General features: G+C 39.4%; 1 protein-coding gene across 1 annotated transcript in view; it reads right to left on the reverse strand.

Moving 5' to 3' along the window:
• The window catches only part of cacna1g (calcium channel, voltage-dependent, T type, alpha 1G subunit), a 119478-nt gene that overhangs the window by 30420 nt on the left and 70173 nt on the right, over positions 1-18885 (reverse strand). Inside the window, exons 19-24 of the mRNA XM_061810720.1 lie at positions 18277-18400; positions 13497-13565; positions 11016-11200; positions 4048-4174; positions 216-341; positions 19-108 (exon numbers count right to left, since the gene is read on the reverse strand). Coding sequence (XP_061666704.1) covers positions 19-108; positions 216-341; positions 4048-4174; positions 11016-11200; positions 13497-13565; positions 18277-18400 — 721 coding nt within the window. The remainder of the gene's footprint in view (positions 1-18; positions 109-215; positions 342-4047; positions 4175-11015; positions 11201-13496; positions 13566-18276; positions 18401-18885) is intronic.

Raw genomic sequence — 18885 nt, forward strand, 5'->3', positions numbered from 1 at the left:
TTTAAGATGGATCAGTACCTGTTGGTCTACTCCTACAGCATCTAGTCCATCATACATAATATCCACCCAGCCGTCTTTTGATGCCAAAACAAATAGAGACATCAAGGCCTGACAACGAGAATATTTGAAATAGATGCAATTATTGAAAGCAAAGCTCTTAATCTTCTCCTAAAGGTGTCTATTGGTCCAAAATGTTAGGACCTTGGAGGTCTGACCTGTCCCAGGTTGTCAAAGTTGTACTTGTGTCTGACCCATCTGTAGCTGGCTTGTAAACAGTCTGACCTGTTTGTGATGTTCCTTACATCCTCTCCTTGACAAACGAAGAACTTGCCTTTGAAGAGCTGGGGAGGAACAGAAACAACCATATGGTAATGATAAACTTGGTTTAAAATAGGTAGATTAGGATAGATAGATAGATAGATAGATAGATAGATAGATAGATAGATAGAGAGAGAGAGAGAGAGAGAGAGATCATTGTTTCACATAGCTTTTTGGCCTTGGCTTTAACTAACAATATCAGTAAGTAGTCGGGCTCAATGTCGGAAAATCTGGGAACATGTTTGTGTGTCACAGATGCAATTAACAACATTTTCCTAAAGGTCAAGGCCGTTGCTCCAGATTGTACAGGATCTTTTTAATGAGCAACAATGTCCAATCAAGGACACGCAGGGCAATTCCAGTTTTGACCTTCCATAACATTACCGATTAAAAGAGGGTCCCCACAAAAAAATGTGCCACTGGTATATACTATAGATATGCAACTGGGTGACACCAAGGTCGTTGAGCTCGTTCTTACAGATTAGTCCTTGGGCAGTATGCCATGAAATCACTATTGACCAGGTAAGGCAACATAACTCCCATATTGTGTGAGTTACAATGTGGAGCATGAGTGGAAAGAAAAAAATCTGCTGAGGGAGGAGAATCATTGTCGTGTAGAAGCATTATTTATGCTTTACCGTGTTACAAAATACAGTATTAAAGATTATTATAGCCAGAGGCGGTTTCTGAACCCTCTAAACTTTCTGCCGGAAGATGGATGGGATTGGCTCCTGCACTCCCACAACCCTGATGAGGATAAGCAGCTCAGATAATAGATGGATAGAAGATTAATAATGTAACATTGTGGCAAAATAATCCCAAGCATTCTCAGACATATAGTACAATACATTCCAATACTACAAGAATAAAGAATAAAGATTATTTCCAGGAAAAGGAAACAAATCAAATATTCATATAATGAGCAAAACAAACTTGCTATGTGAAAAAAATTCCTGATATTTTCAAGTTGCACTTCAGTAACAGTTTCACAAACAGGTACAAACAGTTTAATTGGAATGGGCAAAAGCTCAGAGGTGTTGTTCCTGAGAAACAACTACACTGAATGAAATAAAAATGGAAATTAAATGCAATCCTTTGTTTCTGTAATCGTTTCACATGAAATGTTTGCAATCAATTGATAAATATTCAGCAAATGATAAATCAATGGAGAAACAAATGGAGGTGGTGTGGGGGTTGGATGCGGGTGGGGTAGCGTGATAAGCGTGAACCTGGCTATACAACTGAAATGTGGTGGGACTGAATTATAGAAGTCTATAGAACAAGTATATGGGTGGGTGATACATAGGCAGTTGCACATACAGTCCATGAGGTTTTTTTTTTTCGCAGTGAGGGGTCCCCCATCCAATTAAAGAATCCACGGGTGTGTGCCTATGAACACTGGCAAGTGAATTCACACATGCAAAAAGATTGCAGAAATGTCCAAAAATCGCTATGCCTGCAATGTGGAAGCTAAGGACAACACCCAATCAAATGTGTCTTGCATGCTTCTTCTCATATCCTTGTCTTGTCCTATCTTGTCCCGTTCTTCCTTCCCAGGGTGTAAGTGCTACAATCACATGCAACATCCATATTTAATGTTTCTTTGTTGTAGCTATGTAATGACTTACTTTTGCTGTTTACAGTTGGCGCTTTGTCTTTGTCTCTCTCACCCCTCTAGAAATTATGTTCTGTTTGACTGATCCTTAATAAGTGTCAATTAAAATACTGTATTAAGATATCACAGATGAAGCACAAAAATTCCACTGTGACACAATAAAATTGTTCTGCGATAAAGGGAATGCAGATTGTACATTCTGCTTGCTCTAACAAATGAACAGAACACAATAAATAAAATAGATGGGGGTAGTGTTAGTGTTAGTGTTGTAGTGCAGCCTCCTCCAGGTCGCCAGTTTTCATTGGGCGTCGGTGGGGTGTGGGTGCGGGGGGTGGGGGGGGGGGGCAGACCACCCTGGATCTCACTTATAGCTATACGTTTTAAATTCCTCATCTTGTTTACAGATATTGCTTTGCGTTTTCCTTCTCCCTCCTTGTTTTGTTGTCCCTTGCCCTTTATAAACTTGGCTGTGTTACTGAATGACTAAAATTCTCAATAAATATTCATCACAATACAAAAAAAACACAGTGCTATCGTAAAAAAGTACACTGTGACACAATAAAACACTTCCAACATAAAAAAGATACCGATCCTTCTTTTTGTTAACAGCCAGGACCCCCCCCCCCTTCATTTGGTGAACGGTCACAGCATCCACCAGGAACGTGTTGTTGTGCATTCTCTTGAATAGGTTGAACTTTGCTTCATGAGTCACAAATTTCATATGTATCTTTTTTTTTGGGGGGGGGGCAACTAAATTAGCCATTAGTATGACTTATGACGTGAAGCGTAAGTAATCATGTTATTAGGATCTTGTGGAAATGCTGCCATTCATGTCTTGCTGGCTAGCTGTGCTGTCTGTACATGAAGGCAACTTGGGGTGGATTTTATGTTCATTTTAACAGGAAACATTATTTGGTTCAGTGATAAATATATTACTAGGTCTGTGAAAAGAGGTTACACTTTATGTCTGATCTCTAAAGAGAGCAAACTCGGCTGCTGCTCTTCATGAATTTTTATATTTATTTATTAAGATTTGTTCTCATAATACTGCAATATTTTGGGGAGTAATAACATTTCAATACAGCTATCCAGCTTTTATCACTGAAACTGAGTTTTCTTCTTGTGGCTCCAATAGTTCATCAAGCCAGTAGGTTCTTGGCAGGTCCTAACAAAAGGCATCAGTCTTAGTCATCAGTTAATAATAACTTTAATAATATATAATATATGCCACACCTTGACAGTCAGCCCATGAAAAAGTGTGTAGCCTAAACCGGTACATGGTGCAAAAAAGGTTGGAGACCACTGATCCAGGTAATGATGAGTGAAGATTTTATCTGTTGGCTGCTCGAGTGATGTCATATCTACTCTCGGGTCCAAATATCATTCATCCTCGACTCTCATTAAAAGTTTGACATGGACAGTTGCTCTGAGTTACTTCAGTGCAACAGATAGTGCCAAGGTGGGGCATGGCTCGCTTATTCTCATGATTTGGTGAGGTGGTTCTGACTCAATAACAAGCTAAAAAAAGTGAAGCCTCGCTTGTCACCGTTGTTTAAATATCATAGGTATGATCAAAATGTTATTAATGTATTTCTCTTTGTGACTGTCGCTTCATGTGAAACAAACACATTTTATTCGGTTGTACAGTTTATTAGTGTGACCTGTTGCCAACTTGTGCTGTGGTAATAAGTCACAAAAGCCGGTGTTACATCTTTCTGATTTAATGCCCAGCTGTTAGTTATAAAGTGAGAAAGGACTGTGGTGTAGGTTTAAACTCCAGTCACGATCCTGTCAGAAGACTTCTGTTTGATTATTTTTAAAACTAATAGCTTTGGCAATATGTTGACAAAGTTATTCCAATATTGAGATAATTATTCATCCATTAATTTTCCATACCGCTTATCCTAACTTGGGTCGCGGGTGTGCTGGAGCCTATCCCTGCTAGCTCTGGGTGAGAGGTGGGGTACATCTTGATATGGCATGACAATCTATCGAAAGCTACACTCAAATCGAACCGAACACGTACTGAGCCCTCTCCTCTATCTCCTGTTCTATTAATGTTTATTCCAACCAAATGTTATTGTGTGTAATTCATTTTGTGTTGTACGACTTACCTGTACGCCGAGGATACCAAAGATTATGAAGAAGGCACAACAGATGACCACAATGTTGCCGATAGGCTTCAATGAAGACATCAGGGTCTCAACTACCAGTTTGAGACCTGGCGCTCTGCTGATGACACTAGAACACAAAATGTAGAATATAACTTGATAGAATACTGTGCTCAAAGAATGAGTGTGTGCATGATCTCATCTGGTATAGTTCAGACTAACAGGAGAAGAGTTCCTCAAGCATTCCAGCTGCAAACATCATCAGACTTGCAGTACTTCCCAGTCTCACACACACCAACAAAAAATATGGAAACAATTATGCTAAAGCAGATTCAAATAATTTTTATGTAATTCATGTTATTTTAAGTTTCCCATCAAGGCAGGACATGATACACAGACAATTTTTAAGGATGTCTAGTTCTCTGCCTTTCTTATGCCTCTTCTGATCTTTCTCTTTCTGTTGAAACTGGCTGATGACACTGTGACAGTTGAAATCAGGGGTCCCCAATACGTTGATTGATCTTATATATCGCTATGTTCATATAAGTCCAAAAGACATGCTTCCCGTGCCTACGTAGTGACCATGTTGCAATGCAATAGGGCATTAACATGGCAGCCATGTGATGATGGTTATATCTTAGTCTCTGGAGTCAGAAACATGTAATTTTGGGTACATGAACATATTTTTTCAAGACATTCACCTTCAGCAACACAATCAGAACTAGGGAGCACACAAACTCCGAGCAGCTCATGAAAACAACTCACCCATGACGATTACTGTACGATACTACTGCACTGTACTGTGCCCCCCAGCGACCCTATGATATGTATATGTGCCCAAGAGTGATTATTGAGGGTTCATGTATATAAACAAACATTTACATCAATGGAAAGCACATTCTTTGATTCACCTAAAAATGTTTTTTTTAGGAATATTGAAGTACGCCTGTGAGGCAGAACAGACTAATCACTGCATCACTTCTGTCTTAACCCTGTACTTTTCTCTCAAAAAGCCACACATAAGAGCACCTACACAGACAACACATCATATCGATATGTGACAATTGATTAATTACAATGAAACACAACAAAGCCTGAAAATGCAAAGAAAACATAGACTGCAAAAAAAAGGCCGGGGTTGCTAATCTGTACGACTCTTCCTTTCTTTGTTCTTGCTGCATGTTTTCCCTTGAGTAAACAATTGAGTGAAGGCAGAGTCAATAGCGCATTAAGAGAGGACATGGGATAATAAGGAGCCAGGGCTGACCAAGGCCACTGATCGATAGCACTGATCAGAGAGCAACGAGCCATTGGCTGAACCTTGTCAGTTTGCACTTCACTGCCTCTCTTAGAATTGTTTTGAAGTGTAAGGCTGCAGTAATGCATTTTACATATAGGGATCACTGTGGCAACAGCTGCATACTCTGGGTGTTGATGTTCATTTTGACTGTAATTGGATCACCCATACCAATCAATTAGCCGCATCAAAATCCCCATTTTATACTTTCACACATTTATTTGCCATGGTACCTTTCTTTACAGTGTGGTATCCTAAATTTAACTTGTTATTATTTGCAGTAAATACAAACTAGATGGCCACTTCATCTGGCTCCGCTTATTGCAGAGGAACCACAACCATAGTCTGAGCCCCTCCTGGACAACATAGGTTCTCATTCTAAATCTAAGGAAGACCCCAGACATGCTGCAATGGTAATTCATTGAGGCGAGCTTGGTCTTTCAGTCATGACCCACTGTGACCATACAGTAGGTAACCGCTGGAATGTAGATTCATGGGTGAATCAACCAGCTCAGCTTCTTCATCATGACAGACCGATGCAGAGACTGCATCACTGCAAATTCTGCTCCAGTCGACCTGCCTCTCTCCCACTCTATTATTCGCTCACTCATGAAAAAGAGCCTAGAATATTCAAACTCCTCCACCTGAGGAAGGATCTCATCTCTGACCTGGTGAGGGCATTCCTCCCTTTTCCGACTGAGTACCATGGTGTCAAATTTGGAGGTGCTGATTCTTATTTCAAGGATTCTGCTATGAACTGCTGAGTTGAAGATTGCGGCTGAATGATGACAACAGAACCCCAATCTGCAAAAACCAGGGATGCAATAATGAGAACACTAAACCAACCCCTTGCAACACCGTGGCTATGCCTATAAATTGAGTCAGTAAATTTCACGAACAGAATCTGGAACAAAGGGCAGGCTTGGCAGAATACAACTACTTTCTGTCCACAATCTTGCACATTCTTTGACACCGATCTTAGGTGGACCGAACAGCACGAATCAGGCCGTTCCGGTACCACATATTGCCAAAACACTCCCTACCGAACTCAATTAGGGACATGGTCAAATGGCTTCTCCTGGTTGGGAGAATTCCCATGCATTCTGCAGGACCCTGCTGAGGGTCAAGAGCCAGCCTAGTGTTACACACCTAGAAAGAAAACCACACTGCTTCTGCTGAATCTGAGATCCAGTATCCCAATTGTACCTCATCTCCAGAACCCCTGAATAGACCTTACCAGGGAGGGCGATGAGTTTTATCCTCTTTAGTTGGGTAACACCCTTAAGTCTTCCTTCTTAAAAAGGGGACAACCAGCCCAGTTTCTTAATCCAGAGAGACTTCCCTCAATAGCCACATGGGCCACATGCAGAGGTCAGTTAGCCAACAGCCCAAAAAACAATGAGACTTTAGGAATTCCAGGCAGATCTCTTCCTTAGAGGAGCTTTTTTATCACCTCTTTGACCTAAAGCCCAGATATCGGAGAGCGCACCTTAGAGTCCCCAGACTTTGGTTCCTTATAGGAAGGCATGTGAGTCTAATAAAGGAGAATTTCGAGGTATTCGCCCCACCTACTCACATGCTCCCTAGTCGAGGACAGTAGCAATATTCAATATAAAGAAACAAAAAAAAAAAAAAACAGTCATGCTTCAAATACTTATGCACCTAACTGCAAATGCTGATGCAGATGTCTGTGTTGCATGGTGACGGGATCCTAACCTTTTTAGAGATACCTGCATGAATAGCTCATAACTCATTTTACCCCAAAAACATTCCTCAGAGGTTGTTTTTCATCTCTCTCTACCTCTCGTTATAATATCATTGTAGCGCACTGCGTGCCCTTCTTCTGTGGGCTACGCAAAAAGAGCAAGGCAGAGGTTGTTGTTCCTGAGAAAACCTGCATACACTATATTCCCTCCTTCAGCAGCACATCCCTCACAGCGAAAAATGAGAACAACAAGTAGGGCAATAAGTGACAGGCTTGCTCCCACTGTGTAAACACTGGATGTAATTAAGCGACTCAGGAAGAGAGGGATGAGAGGAGGGACGTTGAGCAGGTATATAGAGAATAAAAAAAAAATGAAACGACTGCAAGTTACCTACTTTTTTTCCCCTTGTAAAACTTCCTCTTTTATGTATTCCATTGGTTAATTCCTCATTGTTTGCTATTGTTACACTAATCAACCCTCAGCTGTCATAACGTAATCTTGTGCTGTTTGCTAAACGGGTAAAAAGGAATTCTTGTGTCACACACATACACACACCGAAACACATACCTACACACAAAAGGACAATTCTGTAATGTGTGTGCCTTGAAAAAAAATGGGTTAACAGGGAGCAGCCATCTCTGTCAGCTAGGAGTCAAAGCCTGGGGTTAATTACATCACCATGAAGTGACAGATGAGCTCAAAGGCTGAGCTGACAAGGGTTAACCGTAGGGGGGAATTACACCTAAATCAACTGTTTGTCAACACCTGACCTCCAAAACAACACACAGATGCTTCGCACAATCAGCATGAATTAACTCCTGTGAAAACTAATATTGAATCATCCTGTTGAGATGGCGTCTCTTGACTCAAATATCGATGCAATGCAGGCGCTTCTGCGTTAGATCTAAGTGAAATTCGGTGACATATGGTTTTAATTCCTGCCTCTTCTGTAAAGGTGACCTTACCTACTTGTAGCCTTGATGGATGACTGTGGAATTGTGTGGGTGTGTTAACTTGAAAAAAGCAGGAGCATAATACTGTCAACAGCGAAGAATAAGACAATAAATATAGTTATGTGGATGCCCCTTGTGGACTCTAAATACAAAGACATCAGCAGAGGACAAGGCCAATGATCTTTCTTTGGATTAGTACCTGGATTGTACACCCTCTGAGATACGAACATGCTTTACAAGCCTTTACTTATTAGAAATCATGCATTATTCACCAAGGGAAGCACATTTATCCAGAACAACATGAAGGTTTAATGGGTTCTTCCTCATTTCATGCACCACCTTACCACACTGTTTAATAAAATTGCTTTCATTGTTTTTGTAAGATTTGACTACAGCACACACGGTCTAAGTAAATCAAAAACTGTGCACTGATTTACATTTTGGAATCCACAACTGGTATATAACTAGGCTAACTGTTTAACATTCCCTGTGGCCAAAGACACCACATTAATTTGTTGGCTTTCTGCAAATAAATGACTGTTGAATGGTCCTGATTCAGATCAGCATAAGAACATTTCTGCCAGTGCCAGTGAGAGCTCCTCTGCAGCTTTGGTGCTCAAGGGTAACGCGCACACAATCTCAAATTTAATTCAAATGTCCGCTGGGTGGAAATCAGCCACAATTCAACGACAGGGAAGACAAGCTGATATTTAAACTAGCACAGTGCTGTTTGACTTCACGGACGACAAAGCTGCACTTGTCTTCTGTAATATTGCAGATCTTCACTTATGATCATCAACATACACGTTTTTGCCATTATGAGTTGTCATTTAGTATTTGCCTTTTTTAATTTGTATTGATAACCAAAAATAATACTAAAGGTGAGCTTTAGAAATGCCAATGAAAACAAAGGCGCACCACACTTACTGGTAGACTTTCAACCCATTATTGGTTGTGACAGGCAGTCAAACACAAAAACAAAATGAAAACACTAGTGCAACATATGAGACAAAGACGTACCTGGGATTAGAACTCACAGAGACCAAGGAAAAAACAATACTTCCAGGAGTCAAGACACAATCAAGACCAAGACCGAGACAAGCTGCGACCAGAACCATTAATATCTCAATCTCAAATATTACCAATTTTCTTGTACTACATTCTTAAAAATATATCCTTGGGTGTATTTAGAAATGTAATACAAGTGTAAAGCTAGTTGCTGTGTGCTGCTAACTGTACAAAGAGGGTGGAAATAGACAATCCAGTTGATATGAAATAAAGTACACCAAAAGTTTTGCACTGTAAAATGAGGTCAATTTAAGATGGAACTCAAATGTCTTTCTCAGAAAGACAAAATTAGATTTACTGTTGTCACAAACTGTTAACGTTAGTTTACACATGTTTATGTTTTCTTTCCTGTTGAATTTTTGGGCATCTGGAACAGATTAATGCAATTTCAATTAATTTCAATGGGTAACATTTCCTATACTAGTACATGGCGTAAAGAGCCTGAACTGGGAACAGATTCAACATGTAAATCAAAGTAGTGGGTTTGAAGGGTCAAGATTTCCAAGGTGATTTTCGGAGAGGCGTGTGGGACACCCTTGAAACCCATAAAAGCACAAGGTGTAGTGTGAAAACTCCAGACAGAAATGTTAGAACCAAGAATTTTTGACTGTATTGCCTAATAATGATAATGAAACAGCTTTCACACATTACTTTAAAAACAGGGAAACAAAAAACATTCTTCCTCAGCGATTGCAATTGTTTTACAGTGCAATGTTATGACATTCTACATGCAATTGGAACAAGATGAGATCAATATGAAGGGGAAAGGGTTGACAAAAGGAATCAATATCAATGCAACGTTTTTCCCATTTTGAGTCCTTATTGATAAAATATCCTACATTATTGCTATCTTGCAAGTCATCTCACACGTCAGTGGTACAGAGTGAACCCCTAAATCTGGCTTTTTCGTCTTCATTCATTTTCTGTCTTCTCCCATTTATCACTCCATGTCTCCCCCTCTCTCTCTCTCTCTCTCTCTCTCTCTCTCTCTCTCTCTCTCTCTCTCTCTCTCTCTCTCCATCTTTCTGCCCGCCCTCACACAGTCTGCCTAATCCCATTTTACATGCTGCTATTTTGCATTCTTCCTCAAAATGACAGATCGACGTCTACTGAGAGGTGGTCACCCTGTGCTCCCCACAATTTCCCCTCAAATTAAATGTTGCACAATTTTCTCTTGTAAAAGCTATTTTCTAATCGGACTGTAAAACCTTTTGAATCTGACAGTAATACGGCCAGTTTGACCGTCCTCTGGGGATTAAATAATGCAGCGTGGGCACATGCCTTGCAAAAAATTCTGCAGCATCTGAAATGAGGTGTTCTTTACAAAGTGGTCAATTGACACAGTTGCATCCAATTTAATTACAAAATACCTGTTGTCTCTCTTCGGGTTCATTCACATTCTAATTTTAAGTGATCATGAATGTAATAAAGGAGATTTTGTCCGGATTTACCTGCTATCGAAACACATTTTTCGGTATTATATAAATTCTATGTAGAGCTATTAGGCACTAAGTTTCTTGGTCTGGGAGATTCTTAATTCTTTGTAATCAAGAATTCATTAATTAAAAAAAATATTTTCTCATTTTACTAGTTTTCTGTTGTGTGGAATTTGCAACTATGCATACAGAGTACCAATTAATTAAGTACCAATTAACTACTGTGAAGCAACTTAAAAAAATAAAGTTTGAGCAAAAAATTAAAGCATAGTAAGTCATAGTAAGTATTTCTTATGATTAAGTATAAAGCATTGTAATTTTTGACATATATAAAAGAGTACAAATGGTGCTAAGTATCAAACTTAACTGATCTCATTTCCTAAAGAATTACCATTTTTAATAAGGTTTGTGATAGACAGTGTAATGGAAAAAAAACAAAGAAACAAATGTGAGAAAAAAAGTCGGGGGCATGAGGCTTCTTGGGTGGATTCATGACTTTAATGTTACTCACCGCAGAGGCCGGAGAGTACGCAGCAGCCTAAGCACCCGGAGCATGCCGAGGATCTTAGTACCAGAGTTGGAGATTAAAGAGACCAGGATGTCGATTACGGATATCATCACCAACATCCCATCCAAAATGTTCCAGCTGCTTCTCAGGTAGGCTTTGTCACCAAAGCACCAACCCAAAGCCACAATCTGGAAACAAAATGGACGAAGCGGTATTTAAACACACAGTAAATTACAACGTGTCAATGTGAAGGAAAGAAAGACGTTTAAACCAAATAAACAGACGGACAAACCTGTCCAATTTAATCCTGTCAAATGGGGCTTTTCCCAACTGAATTTAAGTGAGAGGTGAAATATACTCTGTAATGGTTTCCAGAAAAGCACACAGCACACACCATAGACCAGGAATGTCAAACTAATTTTTGGCGCAGGCCACACTAGTTATGGTTTCCCTTAGAGAGGCCACCATATCAATGGACAAGCTCGTTATTATTAAGTGGACACCCCAATTTTACGGATAACATAGTGAACCACAATTTTTCCCGAGTTAGGTCTGACAGGTGTTTTTAACAAATTTTTGGCCACGGAATACAAAACTGTTCTCTCTTTTGTGCCATCATCTCATGTTTTTGAACTACCCCTGTTTTCTTAAAATATATGAAAACTAGTACTGTTGTTCATCTCTATGTGCCCTGCGATTGGCTGGCAACCAGTTTAGGGTGTTCCCTTCCTCCTGCCCAAAAACAGCTGGAATTGGTTCCAGCACTCCCACGACCCTAGTGAGGATAAGCAGCTCAGAAATATGGGATGACCGTTTACTTGGAGCCTGGCAAGAAGCGTCATAATCGCTGCCATAGGCTCTGCTCATCATTTTATTTTTCTGCCCATTATTCTGGCTTTCCAGGAAATAATTACGATGATGGTCGCACTTTTCCCCCTTTAAACTTAAACTAGGCCAACCTATTTTTACGCATCCATTCTATCGGGAGATGAGAGAAAAAAGAAAGGAGGAAGGCATAGCCTAATGGTGCTCATCAGTGCATAGAATAATGTATATGAATATCCATCATAGAGATTATTGCTTTCATTCTACCCAGAGGTGAGGACTACTCAAGATAAATATGACTGGTAGTGAGGTGATATACTATATACAGTCTGAGGTATATTATATATTCACCCCTTTTGTTTGCATGGAACACAATTTGAAAGTAAGACAATTCAAAATTAAAGTAGCCTTTTTATAATAATTATACTGTCAGCACATTCAAATATATGGTTTACTGAGTTTAAGAGACTGGGCTCATAATTTTTTAAAGCTAATTTATCTTGGGGCAACTTGAACATCTCAAATGCATCAATGTCAACTTTTCCTGAAATTGCACCTAGCAATAACAATTATAATAATACTGTAGTGGTGGCTAATCAATGTCTGATCTGCCAGGTCGCTGTCTCACCATGCGCCGTTATCACGATATTACTTTCCTTGAAGACAAATAAATAAATAAATAGTATTGATCGCAAAATAAACACATTTTGAAACGTGTAGCTCTTATAATGAGGAGGATAGTTTCTCGGTACTGAAACACCACCAGCTGCCACAAAAAAACAACAACTTAATTTACATTCTTCTGTGGTATTGTTTTTCTGCATTGAATTCAGTTAATGTAGCATTGCGATTGTACCACTGCAGTAGAAACATTAATGAGTGTATCAAGTTGAATAGGTTTGTTTATAAAAATTTCTCACATTTACGCTGTGGTAAAACTCCTGTTTAGAACAACGTAGATGGTATGTTTTCACACTCCACATCCAGGGATCACTTGACAAGTGGAGCTATGGTGTGTGATGTACATGTGAGTGCTCAGGCACAATAGTTGTATGCCAACTAATCACAAATGGGGGAAAAAATAGAGACGCTGGAAATAGATGAGTGACACGCATTAACTTCAGCAAGCTGAGCCATTTGAATGCTGGCAAGACAGTCCAATGTGATGAAACAGCATCGAAAGGGTGTGTGCATAATGCAAGTATAATTTGTATGTTTGACCCTGCTTTTTCTGCCATTGCAGCACCAGAGTCTTTTTCTTTACCCTGACTCTTTTAATGTTTTGTGGGGAGGGGAGGGGGGGTAATAGCACATGTGTATGAGGGGCACATATAAATTCTATAAAATTTTGAGTAGTTTCATCCAGATTTGTCCATTTAATGCAAAACGGTATCACGTTTATATTTCAGGTTGCAGAAAAGGGGCACAGACAGACAAAGATAGATAGATAGATAGATAGATAGATAGATAGATAGATAGATAGATAGATAGATAGATAGATAGATAGATAGATAGATAGATAGATAGATAGATAGATAGATAGATAGATAGATAGATAGATAGATAGATAGATAGATAGATAGATAGATAGATAGATAGATAGATAGATAGATAGATAGATAGATAGATAGATAGATAGATAGATCTGGCCATAATTACCTTTATGGTCATCTCAGTCACAAAGATTGCTGTGAATATGTAGTTGGATAATGTTAGGAAGATCCGTTCCTGTAAACAAAAATCATAAATGATATATACATATACATATATATATGTTTGCAGTTTTAAATTTGTTGAGAACAAAATACAGAATGGGGAACCACTACGAATATGTGGAGTGCATGAAAACATCTCACGAGAAATCCATGCCACTTACAAATGACGGCCGGTAGGAAATAACAGCGTTTACTTTTGACACTAATCTTAACTCTTTAAGCAGAATATGGATCTTTTGTTTACAATAGAGTGCTCCCAAGACTGCCTCCTGCCTGGGGCCAGCATGCGTAAATGACGGCAGAGTGAAATGGGAAGAGATGAGAGCCTTTTTTACTGGGCTCCAAAAGCATGAACTGGAGAAAACAAGCAAGCACGAATAAGATTCCTTCACGAGCTGCTTATTTAACCTAATTCCTTTGGTACTGGGAAGATTCTGTGACCCGAGCCGACATTTCTGAGTCTCAGTGTCTGCAATTGTGTGGAGGTGGTTGCCTTTCCCACGACCTCCATTGGTCATCGCACATGCTCAGAGGAAGACGACATCACACGCTGACACGGACCACGACCGTCCTGTAAAAACTCTGGGAATGTTCGGCATGACCTCACTGGGAATACTTGCTTGCTAAGAGGGTTCATAAATTCCAGGCTTGACAGCAGCCATTCACTTCTAATACTGCTTGCTTGTCAAAATAAGGATTTTGTTTTTCATATGTGTACATGAAATTGAAATCTAAATAAACAGAGACAATCCTAAATAAACTAGAAATACCTAACTGCATCAAACTACCGTACTGTATATTGATGGCAAAAATCTGTCAGTAGTCTGCGGTGACAGTACCTACTAGCGTTTCTTCGACTACATTCAAAAATAGTGCTTTTGAACATTTCCACTGACACAATTACATGTTTAAAAAAAAAAATCATGCACAGTTCTAATGGACATTTTGTTTATTTATTTATCTATCTATCCATTTATTTATTTATTAATTTTACTACTCCATCATTATGAGTCAAACAATTTTAAAATTAAGCATTTTGAGATCCTTTTGGAATCTTGTTATGACCTAAACATATGAATTTCCATCCAATTATTTTTTTTTCAGATTTGGGCCGTGTTGTCTTTCCATAGTATTACAGGAGGCATAATGATAAAACATACAAGTCATTTGTTTCCAGCCATTTGTTTTACTTCCGTACAACACTGCAGTGACTACCATGATGAAGTGCTCATTTTAGTTTGACCTGGTTTTAAAAGCTATGACTTATGTGCAGAGTTACGATACATCACACCTCACTCCCGAAGGTAATCTGCTGGAAATGCTACAGCTGTACTCCAGTAAGAGTTCTAATATCTTGGGATCTGGAACAACTTAAATCCTGTTCTGCCAAACCCGATTGGATAAATGAATATGATGGTCCCTATTACATAAATAATCTGAATTTAAAAATTATTGCTACTCTCCTAAAGAGGGAACCTTGTGAAAAGATTTGTGTAACACCAACTCTTATTCTTAAATCAATCTGCAGTAGGGTAACGAGGGTGATGAAAATGTGGCATGATCATATTTTATATCAGTGATGTTGCAAGTCTGTTCTGAACCGAGGGCAATGATAAATTGTCGTCTTGCTCAATTAGGAATCGTGTATTATAATAAGTGGTGGAATCATCCTCCGACTACTTCCGCTGAGCTGGATGTAGACCACATGAAGTCAACACTTGGCAACATGTTCCAGGGCAATAATCTAATTATCCAACCTTCATCATGCATTAAAGTGTTGTGACTAAAAGAGTCTTTTCCAGGAAGATGATTGACAACTACATTTAACGTATGAATGTAGGCTATATTGGCATCAGGGGCAATATAAAGCTATGAACTAGGAGAAAAGTCATATACTGTATTACACACATTTAGTTCCACACACCCAATCCGTAATATCAGAAATTAATTCCCAATTGGCATCATTAATTCATAAGAACCAACACATACACAAAAAAATATCTCATGGAATTACTACATTTTTGCAGACTGAGTAATGACTCCAATTTTCTTTGGTTTTGTATAGTTGCTATGCTTTGCTTGATCCACCATGTCATTTCTTTTATGTATTGGCCTCAGCAGTGAGCTGACAAAATACATCCAAGCGAAGAGTAACAGTCGCCATTACTTGTACTGTGGACATTGTGTATTTGTAGACCATTAATTTCCATAAGCAAATGGATTTGCGCTGATGTGCCCCAGCGGTCTTATGGGGCAGCTTCCATGTGTTAGACATCCACTTTCCTGGACATTAGCCACGTACGGTAGCACAAAGATAATTGAATCAATTAAGAAAGTGCAGTCTCCGCTGCGGTTCAGAAATAAAATGAGCAGAAAAGCATGCTCCGCTGAGATAAAACCACAATCAAAGCTATCTGCGGAACACCTCGCTCAGTATGGAGAAACATAATAATCACAGAAATAATTATTGTTTTTATGTACAAAATGGCTAGTCGGTGTTCTGCAGCTAAAATGGAAAAAAAAGGCCATGAGTTTATCTGGGAATCACGTGCGCAAATACATGTTCTCCAGCAAGGTGATCACATATCAGATAACGAGGAGAAACATATAAACATGTTTCAGGCCCATTATCGAAAGCCTCTGGCTCAGAGTCAAACAGGACCGCCACTCTCTCCTTGCATAATGTTCCGCATAATTTCTGTGTGCGGTAAATCACTTGAATGTGACCCAACATTTACAGGGATCTTTTTTTTTTAAAAATTTCTGCCAATGTAGTTACCTCCACCAAGGAGATTAGGGTGAAATGTTTGCAATGTTACCAAAAGGCTATTTGTAAGGCTATGTTCACACTGTCGGCCAAGATTTTTTGTTAAATTCTACCTTGTTGTTTAGTCATTCATATTACAAAAGCAAAAGCATTTCTTTTACTGTGAAAAGAATCCATTTGTGTACTGATAAACATGAGGACAAATTAATATGCCCTGTTAGCCATGCACCTAGACACAAGATGATAACAAAAAGCATATTTGCAACTGCATTTTTATCAGGGAAAACTGCACCCGCCGCCCTCTTCTTTATTGTACATATGTATATGTCATAACACCATGCAGGAAAAAGTCTCACAGAACTATGATCAAAATATAACAGGAAGTGAGCCATTTTGGTTTGAATCTGCCATTTTGGGTGCATGTACACTAAGGAATTTATCCATAATCTTATAGGTCAAGTTTCATCACTATAAACATTCTAAAATTGATATTGAAACAAAAAAAAACATATAAGATTATTCACTTCAATGTCTACACGAAAAAATAAATATGACCGGAGAGCTCGTCATCCATGCGCAAAATTGCGGGGATCCAAGTGGTCGCCATATTCGTTGCATTTACTGTCTGTGACATCACGCCGGACATTCGCCAATGAAAACACGCTGTGACCCCTACTGTAGGACACGCCCCTTCAGATACGGAAGCTCTTTTCGAAGAAAACATCTCACAATCGAGTGAAGTGTCCGGAGTAATATTACCCTATTGTTTCGTGCCATATATAGATGACTTGCTGATCACGGCCAAACCATCTCCCCGCCCCATCCACCTCTGCGCAGCGGTGATAAATGCCACTTCCGCGGCGGACATGAGCCACCGCGGTGATGAGCCACCCCGGCCGACAAGGCCGGCGGCAGGCTCAGCCTTGTCAACAAGCCCGCGGCTGGCTGGCTTGTCCTTCCGGCCTTGTCGACAAGGCCGGTCGCGATCCACAAGGCCTCCGGAAGCTGTCCTTAAACGGCTGCTCCATGGAAGCCTTCCGATGACCAACTATTGTTTTTTTTTTTTTTTTTTTTTTTTTTTTTTTAGTAGCTGTATACACACCTACCTGTTATTTGGAACCCACAAAGCTCTCATCCTCTGCACCCGTGCAATCCATTTTTCATAATGAACAGGGTCTCTTGCAAACTTATGAAGGGTAAATCGATCCTCCCAAGTGATCAAGCAATGTCCAGCAATGCAACGAGCCGGTATTTTGGCTAACGCGAAGGAACAAAGAGCTACCTTCCCGGAGGTAAAACTAATAGAAACAAACGAGTCCACTTGAGGGCGGTCCTGCCATGTACGTCACTTCTTGCTTCTTCTCGAAAACAAATCCCTTGAGAGGATTTTCATGGCAGGAGATACAAAAAGGTGTATACGTCAAAGTCATGTTTTGTGGTGAAAAAAATGCATGGGTACATGTCAACTGCCGTTTTTTTCATTAATAACTTAGTAAAATCATGCATTTCATGACAGTGGCACTTTAAATTGGAAAAAAGTGCACAGTTCGACCGATGAACTAATCTCAAGTAAAACTTTGCTGCCTCGCCTCTCCAATGTGGGCTAACTATGGCATGAAATTTCGTCATATTTCAACGAGTCGCCAAGGAACGGACTGTGTAAGTGTATGCTCATTTAATTGTTCTTGTTGTTGCTCTTCTTTCATTTGTGTATGCAGTCTCCAAAGTCACGGCACATTTTCGGAACATGTACTGTACGTGATTTTGGAATCTGATAGCAACTTACTGTAAGTAACATTTGATATGATTTTCCTCCATTGGAACCAGAAAGAGATTCTGAATCTGTATAAAAGATTCCCTTCTCTCATGAATATCGATGAATGCTTGTGTTTAAGTTTCTTTCAGTATATAACCTTTTTCACGCTGACAGTTTTATGCAGTCTCGGTCCAGACTTACAGCACTGGTGGGGTCGATGCGAGGCCGCTCCATCGCAATAGTAATGCAGTTGAGGAAGATGATCACCAACACCACATGGTCGAACATCTTGTGGTTGATGGTTTTTTTGCACACAAAACGAAACCTGTGAAAGGACATCAACCATAAGTAACTATATTCACCAAGAGTAAATGTACAAATACTAGGAGGATGATAACATAACTCGTCAAATCAGGAATGAACTGACTGATCAAAAATGTAGAGTTTCTGTGGTTACAGAAATGCAGAAGGATTTCTGATGAACAGCAAAGTAGATTGATAGGGCAATATAGACAGTTTTTTTTAATTAGCAAATCCTGGGAACTCTAAAATGATAGTGTTTGCTTAACGGGTAAAATTTACACAACTTTCCATTGGGCAATGCTGTAACATGCAATATCATTTTAAAGTATGTTGGGGAACAGGCACAGTGACAGTATGAATAGCAATATATCTTATGTAGTGCATATTTTTATTAAATTTTTGCAGATAGTCTTGAAGGCTCACATTCATATAAGAACACTCAGCTTTGTTTGCTTGCCACAATGAAAATATTTAAATTTATTGCACCAAAAGTCAGCTGGGATATGC

Source organism: Syngnathoides biaculeatus, chromosome 22 (assembly GCF_019802595.1).
Source record: "Syngnathoides biaculeatus isolate LvHL_M chromosome 22, ASM1980259v1, whole genome shotgun sequence".
NCBI classification, from domain to species: Eukaryota; Metazoa; Chordata; class Actinopteri; order Syngnathiformes; family Syngnathidae; genus Syngnathoides; species Syngnathoides biaculeatus.